The 18452-nt window shown below is 49.3% G+C and overlaps 1 protein-coding gene and 1 pseudogene across 1 annotated transcript in view; both read left to right on the top strand.

The window, feature by feature from the left end:
- Window positions 1-516: 516 nt before the first annotated feature.
- The window catches only part of LOC141192248 (uncharacterized), a 231437-nt gene continuing 213501 nt past the window's right edge, over window positions 517-18452 (top strand). The window contains exon 1 of the mRNA XM_073661743.1: window positions 517-579. Coding sequence (XP_073517844.1) covers window positions 554-579 — 26 coding nt within the window. The 5' untranslated portion in view covers window positions 517-553. The remainder of the gene's footprint in view (window positions 580-18452) is intronic.
- Window positions 521-18452, top strand: part of LOC141192267 (uncharacterized) — a 73595-nt pseudogene continuing 55663 nt past the window's right edge.

Here is an 18452-nt window from a genome sequence, read left to right as displayed (position 1 = left end):
CACTTCCTTCATGCACATACACTTCCATCATCATTCGTCTTAGTGACACAGAAGTCGCTCTATTCAGAGGATGCAGATAGATAAATCGGGATATATTGATTAGAAGCTTCATGGTCAAGGTGAAGAAACAAATAAAAGCCCCTCAGTCTTGATTTCTAGGATATTTACAGCTTTGTGGATTAATAAGTATTCTTAAGTGTTCCGCACACCTCGTACACACACGGCTCCGCTCCGTACACCTCTTACACACGCGGCTCCGCTCCGTACACCTCGTGCACAAGCGGCTCCGCTCCATACACCTCGTACACACGCGGCTCCGCTCCGTACACCTCGTGCACACACGGCTCCGCTCCGTACACCTCGTACACACGCGGCTCTGCTACATCCACACTGTAAACCCCTCCTGACCCCACACATGAACTTCAGCTCATCCAGCACCATGACAACCAGCACATCAGAGTCCTGCATCCACTGAGGCCCCTGATCATGTGACCCCTGACTCCTCCCCTCCTGTGACCTCATCACAGGTCCTGTGCGCACAGAGCAGCCATATATGTGGTGGTGGCTCTGCAGGTGGAGGTCGGTGCCGTCTCCATTACTCTCTCGCAGGATTCGGGTTCGGTCTCTTGGACGTCGTTTTCTTCTCGTGTTCTTCATGTAATGAAGGATCCTCCAGCAGCCGCTCCCTCGATCACACGCAGCACATTGAGGCCATTACGGAACGATCCTTTTCCTTTTCTCGTTAATGTGAATCTCCCTAATAACAGACGGAGTCCTGTGATCCCACTATAACACCCGTCTCAGGCCTCAGAGCAGAACGCCGCCTGACAGGACTTTGGGGTCTTATCTGCTGTTTCAGGTCACTTCTTCTAACTGTTTTAGAAACCTGAAAGGGTTAAAAGAAGCTGAAAAAACTGAACGTGTGAACAGCGAGTTGTTCATCATTATCTTCCATCTTCTAGAAAATTTACCTTAAACCTTAGTGGATGGATAAAGACAAGAAGAAGATGGCGGAGAGGATATTACACCTCACCCTAGAGATCCTCTTCCGGCTTACTGGAGAGGTGAGAGATTCTGATGACGTCACATTACATCATTCTTATCTATGGGAATAACAGATGGACAGAACTGGAGAGGTGAGTACTCGGGAAATGTCTGGAGTGAGATTTATTAATGTGTCTCTCCATAACCAGGATTACACAGTAGTGAAGAAGACCTCTAGTGAGTGCTGTCAGGACCCTGTCTCTGAGGGATGGGGAAGACCTCTGAGCCCAATCACGGGGCCTCCACCTCACCCCCTGATAAATGAGGACATCAATGACCAAAAGATCCTAGAACTCACCTACAAGATGATTGAGCTGCTGAATGGAGAGGTGACACTGCTGGGAATGCTGGGACATTATACAGTAACGCTATGAAGGGATCGGGGGGATGATGGTATCATTGTATGTGTCAGGTTCCTATAAGGTGTCAGGATGTTGCTGTCTATTTCTCCATGGAGGAGTGGGAGTATTTAGAAGGACACAAAGATCTGTACAAGGACGTCATGATGGAGGTTCCCCAGCCCCTCACATCACCAGGTAATAGACAGGACTAAACACACACGGCCTATAATTGTCTGTATGTAAAGAATGAATTCAGTCCCTGTATGTGTTTCCTCCAGATCTATCCAGTAAGAGGACAACACCAGAGAGATGTCCCTGTCCTCTTCTTCCACAGGACTGTAAACAAGAAGATCCCAATGTTCTTCAGGATCATCAGGTAGATGGAGAGAAGGTGTCATGAGATCCCCCCTATGATGTGTAGATGGCTGTAAAGGTCTTGTGTTCAGTCTTGTTTTATCCACCAGTATTATATGGTTTCTACTTGTGTAATGAAAACGGTGGAGATGGCAGGATTAAAGCTGATCGTAAATGTGACTTCTCATCTGTCTGTGACTTTTACAGTATTTGTTTCAGGGTTAAGATCTGACCCAAATACCCACCCACAATGGTGGAGATAACAGGAATAAAGTTGGCCATAGCCATTAGGGCCCCAATTTATCACGGTATTTTCACCAGTTTTGTAGTGTAAAATACCTTCATATTTTTAATATGGAGCTGAGAGGTTAGATTTATACAGGAGATTGGCAGCTATTTGTCTCCTATAACTACTGCTGTCATGTTGGTTTTGGTCATCATTTTTCTATGACTTTTACAATATTTTTTCAGGGTGAAGATCTGACCCATATTAATACTACAGAGACATATGTGAGGGGTGATGAGCCTCGTAAAGAGGAGATTCCTACATATGACCGCCCAGGTGAGTAGTGACCGCAAAATGCAGAGAAGTCACAGATCCTGTGCTCATTATGTTATGAGTTTGATCACACAATTAATTGACGTGCATTTTACTTACTGATAGATTTGATGCATAACAAAAAAAGCTTTTTTTTACACCTTTTTTGATTAACGCATTTTGGTAGCAAAGTTTCAGTGGTTAAATGGTATTTTATTTGCTGCAGAAAGGCACCATGTCTCCAATTGTAATGTAGTTGTGAGTTGCCAGATTACAGCTGAATGTCAAGAAGAAAGCCGGGTCACACACAGAAGTCAGGCAGGTGGACATCTAAGCTGGAGAAGCCAAGGTCAATATCTAGCAGCACTACACGTCTCGGAAGTGCAGTCAAGTGAAAAGCCAAACCGTTTTGAGGTCAACAAGAAGTATGTAGACAGATTAGGAAAGGGTTTATAAGTAAAGATGAGTGAACTTGTTCGGAAAACGTTCGCCAATCTCAAAGTCGACGCGAACATGGCACATTCAGATTCATGTTTGGACCCCCGAGCATTTTCCTCAAAATCGGCAAAATTCGGCCAAAGTTTGGTAAATGATAGAGTTTCCACTAATGCTTTTGTTAGGACTTTGTCTAGGATAGTGGTTCTGTATGATGTGTGGGGATGACATGTTTGATGAGGGAAGAGGAGCGGCAGACTGTTATCCTTTTTTTTTGTTGTTTATTAACTTAATGTGTGGAGATTCCGGCAGCCAATCAGGGTGCAGAAACAATCCACAACGTCCAGAAACAAGGGCTTGTGTCATTGGCTGCCGAAGCCACATGTCCCTCACCATATAAAAAGCAGACATGTGGCTTTGGCGCTATTTTGTCAGTGTAACAGCATAGTGAGGCTGCTGCTGGAAATAGTCAGATCGTTCGCTAGGTGGCTTTTTGTCAGCTCGTTCAGATAGATAGGATATTGTGTCAAATCGGCCTTCCAGCAGATCAATCCTTTGTACTAGTTGTGTGGTCCCACCAATAATCCACATTTCAGCAGATCAATCCTTTGTGCTAATTGTGTGGTCCAGCCAGCAGTCCACATTTTAGCTTCTAAATCCTTAGCTCTAATTGTGTGGTCCAGCCAGGATTGCACATTTCAGCATCTAAATCCTTTGCGCTAATTGTGTGGTCCAGCCAGGATTCCACATTTCAGCATATAAATCTTTTGTGCTAATTCTGTGGTCTAGCCACACTATCTCAGCAAATAAATACTGATTGTTATTCTAGTGACAGTTGACGGACAGGTCTGGGTCTAGGGTTGTGAAACAGCTGGTTAAAAGAGGAGAAGGGTACATCCAACATGAGTGGGGAAAGCAAGGTCATGGTGGAAGGGGAAATAGGCTTGGTGTACCAGGTGTATGTGGGGTAGGTGGTAATGTTACTGAAAGCTTTACTGAACAAACACCGGCTCGTCCTATCCAAAGACAACTGACAACTTCTGTTACTGGACGGACTACTCCACTCCCTTTCTTTGGCAGTCGCACAGCGGTGCGCTTTGTAGACCAGGGCCAGAAAGAGCATGTGCTCCAATAGATGGCAAGCACTGCATCAAGTGTCCTCTTCCTCCACCTTAACATCACACACAGTACAATCCTCAGAGATGGCACCCCAATTATTCTTGTTTCCCCCCACATCACAAATCTCCAACCATCCAACTGACTGTGCAGAACCACAGATGGGTGAGTCTGCAGAGCTGTTCACACACTCAATTCCATGGGCATCAGAGGTCTGCTCCAAAGATTTAAAGACTTTAGAGGAGGAAAGCATCTGCACCGATGCCCAAATTTTTTTCAGTTGGATCCGGGGCCAAATGAAGTAGGGTCTAAGCAGAATCCAGGCCCTCGTCACCAGACGTTAACCCCTGGGGGTGGAGGTGATCCTGATGAGACTCAGATTCCTGAGGCGCACATGGACTGTACTGTGCTGTCAGGGCAGGAAGAGGAGGAGGGTGACTATCGGGGCGAGGAGTGGGAGAATAGAAAGGATAATGATGAGCTTCTAGATCCCAATTGGTGTAAACCCAGAGGCACACAGCTGAGTAGTTCAGCAGAGATGATGGAGGAGGAGGAAGACGAGGAGATTACGTTGCAGTTTCAGGCACAGACACGGAGTGGTGCAATCACGACAAACACTGCATCCTCAGCCACAACTCTGGCTGTGACCAGCAGTGGTCACGGGTCTGCAGTTTGCAGGGGCGGAAGGGTTGGCTATCCTGGGCCTTTTTTGAGACCGCAAAGGATGACCAAACTCACTTTATCTGCCAACTTTGTAAAAAACAATTCAGTAGAGGCAAAAATTCCAATAATTTGACTACTATATGCATGAACCGGCACATGTGCGATCAACATGCGTTAGAATCTCACTACGCTAAAATGCGGACTAGCGGGCCTCGCCAACCACCGGCCGCCCCACGATCTCAGACACCAAGCACACCACATCTTTCTCAATTCACCATAACATCTCTGCCTGCACCTCACTCACAGTCCAGCAGTTTGTCGTGTTCACCCTACTCCACCCTCTCAGCACAGCAGCCAGTCCTCGGTCCCGCAGTTGTAGTCAGGTAAAAGATTGTTTCCTCCTACACATGCCAAAGCTAAGAGCTTGAACTTCACCATCTCCAATCTGTTGGCTACAGAAATGCTGCCTTTCTTACTGGTGGATACAGACGGTTTCCTAAAGCTGATGGCCATCGCAGTCCCCCAGTACCAGCTGCCCAATCACCATTACTACTCTAAGAAAGCTGTGCCTGTGCTACACCAGCATGTTGCAGACAACATCACCGATTTCATGAAAGAAATCTATGTCCGCCAGGATGCTTTCACCACAAACGCCTGGACGAGCAAGAATGGCCAGTGGCGTTACATCTTGCTGACTGGGCACTGGTGACTCTGGTGGCTGTGGGGGCATAAGGGGAAGGGACTGCTCCACAAGTCTTGGAATTCCCAAGGCTTGCGGGACAAACCTCTGTATGTAACACTACATCCTCTGCTTCTGCCTCCTCCCCCTCCACCAGGGCCTCCAACTGCGCCCTCAACCTGTGCCTTTATGAGACCTGCGTTCCAGGGAAGCCCGTGTGCGATAACTGTGAGAACCTGGTGGCGGCTCTACGCCAGTGCAACCTCACACATGTGCCTCGTATGGCTGACGTACTCAACCTGGTGGTACAGCAATTTCTCTGCCACTCTCCCGTCCTGGCTGCACTGCTGCAGAAAGTATGGTCACTGTGTGCTCACTTCCACCATTGGCACCCTGCGAGTCATCGACTTGCATCGCTACAGATGTCTTGGGCCATACGTCAAGGAACATCACACGTTCCTTGAAAAAATCTAAGTCTGACAGGGTGCATTTCACCACTGACACCTGGAAGAGCAAGCATGGCCAGGGGCATTACATCTTGATGACTGGGCACTGTGAAACTGTGGGGGCAGGTGGGAAAGGGACTGCTCCACAAGTCTTGGAATACCCAAGTCTTGCCGGACAAACCTCTGTATCTAAAACTGCTTCTCCTTCCTCCATCTCCTCTAGGGCCTCCATCTCCTCTAGGGCCTCCACCTGTGCCTTAAACCTATGCCTTAATGAGACACGGGTTCCAACAGTGGACAGAGAATACCCTCAACTCCGTACTGCGCAGCCAGGGCTAACCCCAGTCAGGCAGTGTTTAAATGAATATGCCTTGGAGACCACAGTCACACAGCTCAAGAGTTGTGGACAGCTATCCAGGCCGAGTTGAGCAATGGCTGTCTCCACTGACCTTGGAGCCAGGAAAGGCCGTGTGTGATAACGGTGTGAACCTGGTGGCGGCCCTACGCCAGGGCAACTTCACACATTTGCCATGCATGGCTCATGTCCTCAACCTGGTGGTAAAGCAATTTCTTCTCCAATATCCCAGCCTGGATGTGCTGCTGCAGAAAGCACGTCAATGTGTTCTCACTTTTGCAGTTCGCACCCCACAGTTCATCAACTTGCATCATTACAGAGGTCTTTCAGCTTACTGGTTAACCGGTTGATATGCAATGTGCCGATATGATGGAATTCAACTCTGCACATGTTACGACAAGCCCTGGTGAAGTATGTAATTTTGCATAGCCCAGGCCAACGCAGTACGGACGTGCGAATTACGCTTGGGGAGTTGGCACAGATGAAGGACCTCTGCACCCTTCTGCACAGTTTCGAAATGGTTAGCGCTGACTATGCCATCATCCGCATCACTATTCTGGTCATCTACATGCTGAAGCACACATAGAATAGTCTGCTGGAGGAGGTGGTGGTCCTACAGGAAGAGGAGGATGCGTAAAGGATAACAATATTTCTAAGTTCCGGACTGTCGTCGCACAAGCTGGTGCCATGGGAGGGTGGATTACAGTGATCGAGGGGTCTCATGATACCAGACAAACTGTTAGTGAAGGTGCAGGAGCCGAGGAACAAATGGAGGAGGACGAGGAGGAAGTGGTGATGGGCACGCAACAGTCAGGAGATGAAGAGGATAATGATCCCCCCCCTCTGTTGTCCGTGGTTGGTGGGAGGGGACAGAGGAAGCAAGCTTGAGTGTTACCCCGCCACCAACACATCATTGACTTGGACCTCACATGAGCGCTTTCTTGCTGTACTATCTGCAACATGATGGCCGTATTGTTAGGATTAGAAATAATGCTGACTACTGGGTTGCTTGTTACGATACTGGCGTAGTACTGTTGGAAACCAGTGGCCAAAGGAGCACCAGCAGGAACAGCAAGCAAGTGGTAGTAAAAGTTCTTGGAGATAGCAAGGAGTTTGCAGGATACAATCCAGGGTGAATAGATCAGTCTGGGTAAGAATGTTCAAGATCTGGAGACTGAAACTAGGCTAATAACAAGACACACTACTCAAGCAATGAGTGAGAGATCCATGTGGCTTTAAGTAGGCCCAAACAGGAAACAAGATGGATTCCATAGATTCAGAATCCGCCATCTTAGTAAAGGGCAATTGCAGAACACAACAGCAGTCTCTTGTGGTAAGGAGTGAACACAATATTAAAGTGAACAATAGCGGCCACTAGTGGTCAAACTGTAGAAGGGCAACAGAATCCTGACATTGCCCTTCCTTTAGATCCACGATACAAGAGTAAATTTTACCAGATGCTTTTTCCTCTAGAAAGGGACGCATGCATGCTGGAGTATCGAAACACACTTGTAGACAATCTTAAGAGTGCTTTTCCCCAAGACAGCAGTGAGGCACACAATGTGCATCGCAGTTCTAGACTTCCAATCCTGGGAACGTCGAGTTGTCAACGCAAAAACATTAGCAGCAGCAGGGGTAAGTGGCACAAGCAATTTCTGTAAGTTGTTTCACACATTTTTTAGACCAGTTCGTTCACCAGCAGAACAGAGTACAAGTCTGACGCATAATGAACAACTGGAGAGGATGGTGCTGGAGTATCTCAATATCAATGTCATAAGAGGGGTTTGGACCCTTATGCATTTTGGTCTTCAAAAATGGAAGAGTGGCCTGAGCTCACTTGTCACACCTTGGAGGTTTTGTCATGCCCGGCAGCCAGCGTTCTCTCAGAATGTGTCTTCAGCGCTGCTGGTGGTGTCATGACTGATAAGCGCAGCTGACTTTCCCATGAAAGTGTAGACCCCTAACCTTCATCAAGATGAACAAGTCCTGGATCTCCAATGACTTTTGCACCCCAATCGCAGACTGTGCAGACTAGGCAATGGTGTAGTTTTTAGTGTGCTGCATTGATCTCGCATTATTGCAGCCTGTGACACCTTTGTCGTGCCTTCTGTACCTGCTGTTGCTACTGCTGCTGATGTTACTACCAATTTTTTGAAATGTGGAGACTCCAAGTTGGGTCTCCGTCTGCTGGGTTGCCTGTAGTGGAAGGGGTGTCAGAGCCCCATTATACTATTTCTACTATGGTGAAATTGATGCCACTTTAGTGGTGTATGGCAATAATTTTTAGAAATGTGGAGACTTGTGGTTGGGTCTCCTTCATGTGTGTTGCCTGTAGCAGGAGGGCTCCCAGACCGGCAGGCCTGCACTTACTTTCAGTCAACAACCTGTGTTACTATCCTTAAATTTTTCTACCAATAGTAGCCTACAAAACTGATATTTGTGCCTCTTGAGTGTGGCTTAGCAGAAAAGCAGCTTGCGCTGTGTTACGGGTCCGGGTGGTGGAACCTCTGTGCTGTGGTGCAAGGAGGGACCAGAGGGGCGTGACTAAGTGCCTACTCCTCCTGACCAAGGTCGCATGGTGTCTCAGTCTACTCCGTGAACCAGGGAGGGACCGAGCAGGGGGACCAGGTGCCACTCTGGGACCAACCTTGTATTAGAGCAGGTGACTCCCATGGGTCAGATGGCAGGAACAGACCGGTACAGCGGATAAGCAGGCTGATTCGGCAGATAGCCAGACGGGTGCTCCGGGTAGACAGGCTGGTGGGCACAACTGGTAACTGGCAGGTGCTTCCAGGTAAGTGACGCGCCCCCTGGGCCGTGGGGTACTCGGTGCCGGGCCGGTCGTTGCTAGGGGAGATGTCACAGTGGCGGTGACCCGGTCCATGACCCAGGGCGATCAGTCAAAAGGGGAATATTTACAGGGGATTTATAGTCTTTATATACAGTTTGTGACGCCACCTGTGGTATGCGGCTATATGGAGCCGCCGCTGCGGAGCAGGTCGTCTGGAGCTGGTGTAAATGCAGCAGAGTTGGTTTAGCTCTCCACAGGTAGAGCTTAGCTCCAGGGCAGTGTAGATGTTACTGATGTTGCGGTGTAGTGCAGGAGGTGATGTCGCAGCAGCAATAACTGATAGAGACGGTGGGGTGCCGTCTTCAGGGTTTTACTCACAGTTGTCAAGTTCCTCAGGTTGCACTGTACAGCTTACAGCCTCCCACGTCGCGCTGCGTTCACCTGGCAGGGGTTCCGCCAACCCTCAGGTACCTCCAGAGTACATAGCAGGACCCCCTTCTGTGTATTCCTCCTGGCCGTCTCCCTACACCTCCCACCTAGTGTCCCAATCCAGTGACCTCGAACCTTGACGGGCGACGTCTTCTCTGTCCCCTGGGTCCTCTATGGTTACGTTCTTGGTGAGACTAATGTGGATTGTGGCTGCAGTACCTGAAACACTACAGCCTCCGGTTTCCTAGTTGAGACTTGAAGAACTCTGCTAGTTTAGGGATCAGTCCCCACTGTGCGACCTGACCCCTCCACCGCCTGGCAGATTCGGGCGTACGGGTGGCCTCCAGCACTTCCCGTACCCCTGGGGTCCCTTCTACGTTCCTGGAGCCTTTCTCCTGCTCCTCTCCTCCTCAGTCTGTCCAGGGCCTCTCCTCAGGCCCTCCTCCAGAGCAGAGCTCCTGCTCCCAACTCTTCCTCTCACTGAACTGTCTGAACTCCCTCTAGAACGTTCCACCCTCTTTTTATATCACTTCGTCCAATGCTCTCCTGATTTTCTTCCTCCACCCACTACATGGTTCCCCCTACTTTGGTTCCCCCCACTCCAATCAGGGACAGGGCTCAGCAGGAAGCGCAACACATCTTGCCCTCCTAGCTGGTCTGGAGTAGTGTAGTGTTGGATGCAGGTGTTAGGGTCCCGGGCTGTACTCCTTCCTTACCTGAGAGTGAGCTACCACACCTTTGGGTGAGATGCAGTACCTCTGTGGCGACCGAACCCTCAGGGGCGCCACATAAGCAGGCTGGCGGACACGGCAGGTAACTGGCAGGTGCTTCCAGGTAAGCAGGCGGGCAGAGCCCATAGACAGACTGGCAGGCTGGACTGCAGACAGACTGTCTGGCTGGATTGTAGTCAGACTGGCAGGCTGGACTGAAGAACAGACTGGCTTACAGGACTGACTTACAGATTGACCTGAGGGCTGAAGCAACAGTAAGAACACAGAGCAACAACCTTGCATGGGCACCTCCATGTTGGAGGAGGTGCTTTAAATAGGGAAAGTCCTCCAGCCATTGGCTGGGGACTTTGAGCACTGCGTGCGCGGCCCCTTTAAGAGGGAGGGAGCGCTCGTGCACCCTAAGCACAGTGCCCGGGAAGCTGCGTGCAGCAGCAGGGAGGCCGGAAGATGCCGGACCAGGACCACGACGGTAAGGGGGCAGAGATGCCGATGCTACAGTACCCCCCCTTTATGCCCCCTCTTTTTTAGGCTTGCAAGAAATACTTTAAGAAGAAGAAGGGCATGGATGTTCTCCCTGGGTTCCCAAGACCTCTCTTCTGGGCCAAACCCCTTCCAATCCACCAGAAAAAAGTTTTTTCCTCTTACCTTTTTGGTGGTCAAAATGTTCTCTACTTCATAGACGTCCTCAGCGGAGACCGGAGCTCGGGTGGTACCTGGATCGTCAGAAAAAGAATTAAGAACAACTGGTTTGAGAAGAGATACGTGGAAGGAGTTGGGAAACCGTAAGGTGGCTGGGAGTTTTAGCTTGTAAGCCACGGGATTGATTTGGTTCAGAACCTCGAATGGGCTGATGAACCGCGGACCCAACTTATACGATGGTATTTTGAGACTAACATATTTGGAGGAGAGCCAGACCTTGTCTCCCGGACGGAACTGAGGCGGATCCAGACGTCTCTTATTAGCATGTTTCTTCATCCGCTCGGAGGACTGAAGAAGTGCGGATCTAGTGTCTTCCCAAATAGCAGAAAATTCACTGACCAGAGACTCCGCGGCAGGATTGTTCACTGAAGAAGAGACGGGAAACTGAATCCGGGGGTGTTGACCGAAGACCACAAAGAACGGGGATTTGGAAGAAGACTCGCTCTCATGGTTGTTATAGGAGAACTCGGCCCAGGGTAGGAGCTCAACCCAATCGTTATGGTGAGCGTTAACGAAGTGCCGAAGGAAGCTTGTAAGGACCTGGTTGATACGTTCCACTTGACCATTGGACTGAGGATGATAAGCAGAGGAGAAATCCAAGGAGACATCCAGCAGCTTGCACGTAGCTCTCCAGAAGCGCGAAGTGAACTGGACCCCGTGATCAGACACAATGTGGAGGGGTAGGCCATGGAGACGAAAGATGTGATGGATGAAGTCCTTAGCCAGCACAGATGCAGACGGGAGACCAGGCAGCGGGATGAAGTGGGCCATTTTAGAAAAGCAGTCAGCGACCACCCAGATGACTGTACAACCGACAGAAACAGGGAGATCCGTAATAAAGTCCATAGCAATGTGTTGCCACGGAGCGGAAGGTACGGGAAGAGGAAGGAGACGGCCAGCTGGAAGATGCCTGGGCACCTTGTTATGGGCACAGGAGGAACAAGCCGTTACTAAGTCCGCAACATCCTTGCGTATGTGTAGCATCGGCGTCTCTACCCTCTGCTAGGCAGAGACGCCGTCCCTCTCACCTTCCTGATCAGCGCGCAGCGTCCTCCAGCGCTCCTTCCCTCACTGCTGCCGGCGCGCGCTCCTTCCCGGGCACTGTGCTTAGGGCGCGCTCGCGCTCCCCCTCTCTTAAAGGGACCGCGCGCGCCGTCCTAAAGAGTCCCCGACCAATTGCCGGAGGACTTCCCATATATAAGGCACCTCCTCCAAAATGGAGGTGCCCGAGCAAAGTTGTTGCAAAGCATACTCACCTCTGCTTCAGTCCTCAGGTCCCGTTGCCAGCCTGACTACCAGTCCTGTCTGCCTGCTTGTCTTCTCTTTAGCCCGACAGTCTGTCTCCTGCATCCGCCAGTCTGTCTATGGGCAAGTCCACCTGCGGATCAGGAAGCACCTGCCAGTTACCTGCCTGCTACCTGCCGTACCTGCTAGCCCGCTCGCCTGCGAGTGCTCCCCTGCTACCCGCCTGCTAGCCTACCTGGAGGCTCCGCCTGCCAGCCAAGAGACTCTTACCCGCTCAGCCGTCACTTGCAGTGACCACCTGCCTGCCTGCCATGAGACTCTTACCCACTCAGTCGTCACTTGCCGTGACCACCTGCCTGCCTGCCAAGAGACTTCTTCCGTCACGTACCGTGACCACCCGGCTACTCACCCAGAGACTGCTACCTACCCGTTGTGTCCACTCGCTACACCGGTCTGTCCCAGCTATCTGACCCGTGGGAGCCACCTGCTCTATTACAAGGTCGTCCCCAGAATAACACCTGCCCCTCGTGGTCCCTCCTTGGTCCAAGGCACAGAGGTTCCACCACCCGGCCCCGTTACAGTATGGAAGGCCACCAGTAATGCCCGGCGATAAGCAGGAAGGTCTTCCTCTGGCCAGCATGGCCAGCTAGTTTGGATGAATGGCCCTAGAGAAGAACCTTCTTACAATCCGGAACCGCTACAAAGGTCTTACCGGGTGGAAGACGAGACAGGTCAAACGGAGCCACAGTCATTACTTTGGAGGGGTCGATGATATGCAGAAGCTCCTCCTCTTGGTCGGAAGACAGGAATGAGAAGGATAGAACGTCGGCTTTAATGTTTGTGTCCGCAGGGTGGTAGTGTAGAGTAAAGCAGAATCGGGCAAAGAATAGAGACCACCGGGCCTGACGCGGATTGAGTCTTTTTTGGGCGTTTTGTAAATAGGCCAGGTTTTTGTGGTCAGAGTAGATGACCACCGGGTGCAGAGCCCCCTCCAGCAGCTAGCGCCACTCCTCAAGTGCCAATTTGATGGCTTGTAGCTCACGATCTCCTATCGAGTAGTTGAACTCGGACGAGGAGAAGAGCTTGGAGAAGAAGCCGCAGGTTACCACTCCCGGACGGGGATTTCTGGGTGAGCACCGCTCCGGCTCCGGAGGAGGATGCATCAACCTCCAGGAAGAACTGCTTGTTGCAATCCGGACAGTGCAGCACAGGGGCAGAGGAGAAAGCTTGTTTAAGGGAGACGAAGGCCTCCTCTGCTTCATAAGTCCATTCCCTGGGATTTGCTCCCTTAAGGGTGAGCGCGGAGATGGGAGCGGTCCGGGAGGAGAAATGAGGGATGAAGAGGCGGTAATAATTTGCGAAGCCCAGGAATCGGTGAATCGCCTTCAACCCCTCCGGTCGGGGCCACTTTAAGACGGCAGAAACCTTCTCGGGATCCATCTGTAGACCAGTCTCGGAGATAATATATCCCAGGAACGGAAGGGAAGTCTGCTCGAAGAGGCATTTCTCAAATTTTGCGTATAGGCAATTCTGCCAGAGCCTTAGCAGAACCTGACAAACATCCCTCCGGTGTGTGGGCAGGTCCAGAGAGAAGACCAAGATATTGTTCAGGTATAATACCATGCAAGAATACAGGAGCTCACGGAAGATGTCGTTAACCAGCTCCTGGAAGACAGCTGGGGCATTACAGAGACCAAAGGGCATCACACGATATTCATAGTGACCGTCCCGTGTTGAATGCCGTCTTCCCCCCCGTCTCCCTGGCTGATCCGGACCAAATTGTATGCCCCACGAAGATCGAGCTTGGTGAAGATCTTCGCGCCTTTTAGGCATTCGGACAGCTCCGAGATGAGAGGCAGGGGGCACTTATTCTTGATGGTAATCTGGTTAAGACCCCTGTAATCGATACAGGGACGTAGTGAGCCATCTTTCTTTTTAACGAAGAAGAATCCTGCTCCAGCCAGGGAAGTAGATTTCTGGATGAATCCCCTAGCAAGATTCTCTTCTATGTACTCAGACATGGCCCGGGTCTCAGACAGTGACAAGGGGTATGAGAAGCACCGGGTACCAGGTCGATTGGGCAATCATACGGCCTATGAGGTGGTAGTGTCTCAGCCTCCTTCTTGTCGAAGACGTCCGCATAGGACCAGAAGGGTGCCGGCAGACCAGGTAGATTAGCCGGAGTAGAACAGTTAAAGGCTCTGTGACGAGCAAGATGATCTCCAGAAGAAGTCTCCCATCCACGGAAGCGACTGCCAATGGTTCAGTCAGACGTATGGTAGGAATCTGATACCGATCCACTACAGCCTGTGAAATGAGATTCCCAGCGGCTCCGGAATCCAGGTGGGCAGTCTCAAAGAAGCGGGTCTCACCATTGGAAATGGAAACAGATAGGGTCAAGGACGGAGAGGATTTACTCTTGCCTAGGACGACCTCTCAGAGCGGTCCTAGACACTGGAGTTTCCCGGCCTCACCGGGCAGGATTGGATCAGATGCTCTTTACTGCCACAGTAGAATCAACTCCCCTCAGCTCAGCGCGTCTCCTGGCGAGACTGTTATGTTCTGCTACCAGAGCTAAGGAAAGAGAGGAGATCTGTCCCTACGATAGAACTCAGCTGAATCCCTACGATGTAACAGGGAACCTGATCCTGCGATCAGACCTGCTAAAGTCCTAAGCTAGTCTGTACGGAGACCTATAGATGTGGGGAAGGAAACCCTACAAGTACTAAGGACTGGGAGGAAAATGGGACACCTCCTAACAGAAATAGTAGCAGACAGACGAACAAACAAAATATATAGAACATAGAGGTCCGTAGACCAAGCAAACTAACAGAGTTAGATACAGAGCACAGGCTAGCTAGAAAGTAGTTATACAATGAAGTCCAGCAAAGCCAGAAGGGCGGAGCAGGATTAAATAGGCCAACAAGGTCATGTGACCAGCAAAGGAAAAAACCTAAGAGCAAGGTTCTAACAGTACCCCCCCTTCTAAGAGGATCCTCCGGATCCCCTAGGACCAGGCTTATCAGGAAATCTACTGTGAAATGCTCTGATAAGTCTGGACGCGGAAACATCATCTGACCTCACCCAAGAGTTATCCTCGGGTCCGAAACCTTTCCAGGCCACAAGATACTGCAAACTACCTCTATACCGTCTAGAGTTAATGATGCGAGAAATTTCATATTCCCCGTCCTCCACCACCGGAGGAACAGAGGCAGAGGCGTCACCATCCGACACAACAGCTTTTTTTAACAGAGAGACATGAAATACCGGATTAATTCTCCAGGAGGTAGGAACCTCCAACCTAACAGCAGATTGGTTGACAACCTGAAGCACCTTAAAGGGCCCTACAAACTTGGGACCCAATTTCTTAGAAGGAATCCTCAACCGCAGATTCCTAGAGGACAACCAAACCATGTCACCAACAGCGAACAAAACCTCCTGTCGTTTCCTATCAAAGTAGTCTTTAGATTTTCTGTTGGCCTCCTGAAGATTACCACGCACATCCGTCCAAACTCTCTCCAAATCACCGGAAAAATTCTCCTCCTCAGGCACGGCAGATCCCAACTTGGAGAACGACCCAAACGACGGATGTCTCCCAGAACAACAAAAAAAAGGCGAACAACCAGCAGAAGAAGATGTATTATTGTTCAGAGCAAATTCAGCAAGTGGTAGAAACTCAGACCACCCCTCTTGATTGTCTGCCACAAAACAACGTAAGAACTGCTCAACATCCTGGTTTGTCTGGCCATTAGATTCAGGATGATATCCGGACGAGAACGACAAATGAACTCCCAACCTGTCACAAAAGGCACGCCAAAAACGAGCCACGAACTGAGGACCCCTATCAGAAACAATGTCAGTAGGAACGCCATGAAGTCTGACAATTTCCTTGACAAAGGCCTTAGCGAGAGTTTTAGCGCAGGGCAGTTTGACAAAGGGAACCAAGTGACACATCTTGCTAAAACGGTCCACGACCACCCAGATAACAGTAAAACCCTCAGAGGGGGGAAGGTCAGTTATAAAGTCCATAGCCAAATGTGTCCAAGGAGCACTGGGAACCTCCAAAGGACAAAGCAACCCCGCAGCAGGAGTATGTGAGGACTTAGATCTAGCACATATAGTACATTGACGCACCCACTTAATGACCTCCTTCTGCCATCCAGGCCACCAAAAACTGCGACCCACCAGTCTCTTGGTCTCAGAGATTCCGGGATGACCTGCCAACCGAGACTCGTGACACTCAACAAACAAATCTCTCCTAAAGGTCCCAGGCACAAACAACCTCCCATGAGGAGTGTTAGATGGGGCATTCTCCTGTGCTTTAAGAATCTCATCTTCCAAAACGGAGTCCAAAGCAGCTATCACAACACCTTCTTGTAAAATGTTCTCCTCTTTCTCAGCACCGACTATGGGAGAAAAACTGCGAGACCAGGCATCCGCCTTAACATTCTTAGTACCAGGGATGTAAGTAACGGAGAAATTAAACCGCGAGAAAAACAGTGCCCACCTAGCCTGACGGGCATTCAGGCGCTTGGCAGCATCAAGATATATCAGATTTTTATGATCCGTAAGAACCTGAATGGGAAATTCCGCACCTTCCAAGAAGTGGCGCCAGTGTTCAAATGCGAGTTTAATAGCCAGCAATTCCCGATTACCAATATCGTAATTCAGTTCAGTCTCCGAAAATTTTTTTGAAAAAAAGGCACAGGGATGTAATCCATCCCCGTTATCCTGAGACAATACTGCGCCAACCCCCACAGAGGAAGCATCAACCTCAACCAAAAACGGCTTAGTCACATCAGGCTGCATAAGGATGGGAGCAGAGGTGAACCTCTCCTTTAGATACACAAAAGCTTCAATGGCCTCAGAAGACCACTGAACCGCATCAGCACCTTTCCTGGTGAGATCGGTCAGAGGTTTGACAATACTAGAAATTTTTTTTATGAATTTTCTGTAATAATTGGCGAAACCTAAAAACCTCTGTATCGATTTCAAACCAATAGGCCTAGGCCATTCCTGTACAGCTTGAACTTTCACCGGGTCCATCTCAAAACCATCGCTGGAGATAATGTAACCCAAAAAACTAATTCTCTGTACAGCGAACTCACATTTCTCCAGCTTAGCAAAAAGCGAATTGTCCATTAATAACTGTAATACCTCACGTACGCTCCGCCAATGAGACTCCAGATCCGGCGAATAAATCAAAATGTCATCCAAATACACAACCACATTTTTGCCGATCAAAGGTCTAAGGATGTCATTAATAAGATTCTGAAAAAATGCAGGAGCATTAGTAAGACCAAAAGGCATAACCAGATTCTCAAAATGACCCACAGGAGTGTTAAAAGCAGTCTTCCATTCGTCACCCTCCTTCATGCGCAACAGATTGTATGCCCCCTTAAGGTCAATTTTAGAGAACCACTTGGCCCCCATTAACTGGTTAAACAGATCAGGAATCAATGGCAGTGGGTAAGGATTGCGTACAGTAATTTTGTTAATCTCACGAAAATCCAGACAAGGACGTAAACCGCCGTCCTTTTTTTTTACAAAAAAAAATCCAACCGCCACAGGAGACTTAGAAGGCCTAATGTGACCGGCGGCCAAACTTGTCTGTATGTATTCCTCCAAAGCCTTCCTCTCAGGAATAGTAAGGTTAAATAAACGACTTTTAGGAAGAGTCGCTCCAGGGACAAATTCAATAGAACAATCATAGTCTCTATGGGGAGGCAAAACCTGCGATTCCTTCTCAGAAAAAACTCTCCAAAAATCCTGAATAGGAACAGGCAATTCTCCCCTATCCAAAGCTGCAATACGCCCGTTACAACACTTGTCATAACATTTATGGCTCCAGGATTTAATTTCACTGGTAGACCAATCCAGTACAGGATTGTGAAATTTTAACCAGGGCAATCCCAATATTACTGGAGAAGGCAAGTTATTCAAAACTACCAAATCCAATTTCTCATGGTGAACACCATTAATAGTGAGAGGAAATTCACAGACCTTGAGAGTAATATTCTTCAAAGGGGAACCATCCACCGAAACCACAGCAATGGGGGATGATAAAGGTTCGGGTTTTAAATTGAGTCTTTCCAAGAATCCCCCATCAATTACATTCAGAGTAGACCCGCAATCAACAAACACCCGAAATTCCATTAATTTTTCCTGAGCAATCGTGGAAGCAGCTAAAAATACACCCTTGGAATTTAAACAGGCAATACGGGCATGACTGACCATTTTTTTTTCTTTCTTCATACGAAGCTCACAGCCTTTAATCAAATGACCAGATTTTCCGCAATAGAAACACAAGCCTTCAAAAAATCTACGGTCTTTTTCTTGAGAGCGAGGTGCCACCGATCCAATCTCCATCGGTTCACCACTGTTAGTACACACATTCTCATAACCAGAAACTGACATAGCAGAGGATTTGCTCTCATTAACCCTTGCACGCAGTCTCCTATCCACCCGTATAGCTAATTGCATAGCCTGTTGCAAATCTTCAGGTGTAGGATAAGCAATTAGCAGGTCTTTAACCCTTTCATTGAGCCCAGCAAGAAATAGACTTTTCAGAGCAGAATCGTTCCAC

The sequence above is a fragment of the Phyllobates terribilis genome, unplaced genomic scaffold (assembly GCF_046119375.1).
Source record: "Phyllobates terribilis strain yellow unplaced genomic scaffold, ASM4611937v1 Scaffold_56__1_contigs__length_8794411, whole genome shotgun sequence".
NCBI lineage: Eukaryota > Metazoa > Chordata > Amphibia > Anura > Dendrobatidae > Phyllobates > Phyllobates terribilis.
Note: the sequence above shows the minus strand (reverse complement) of the source record. Positions and strands in the feature narration are given on the sequence as shown.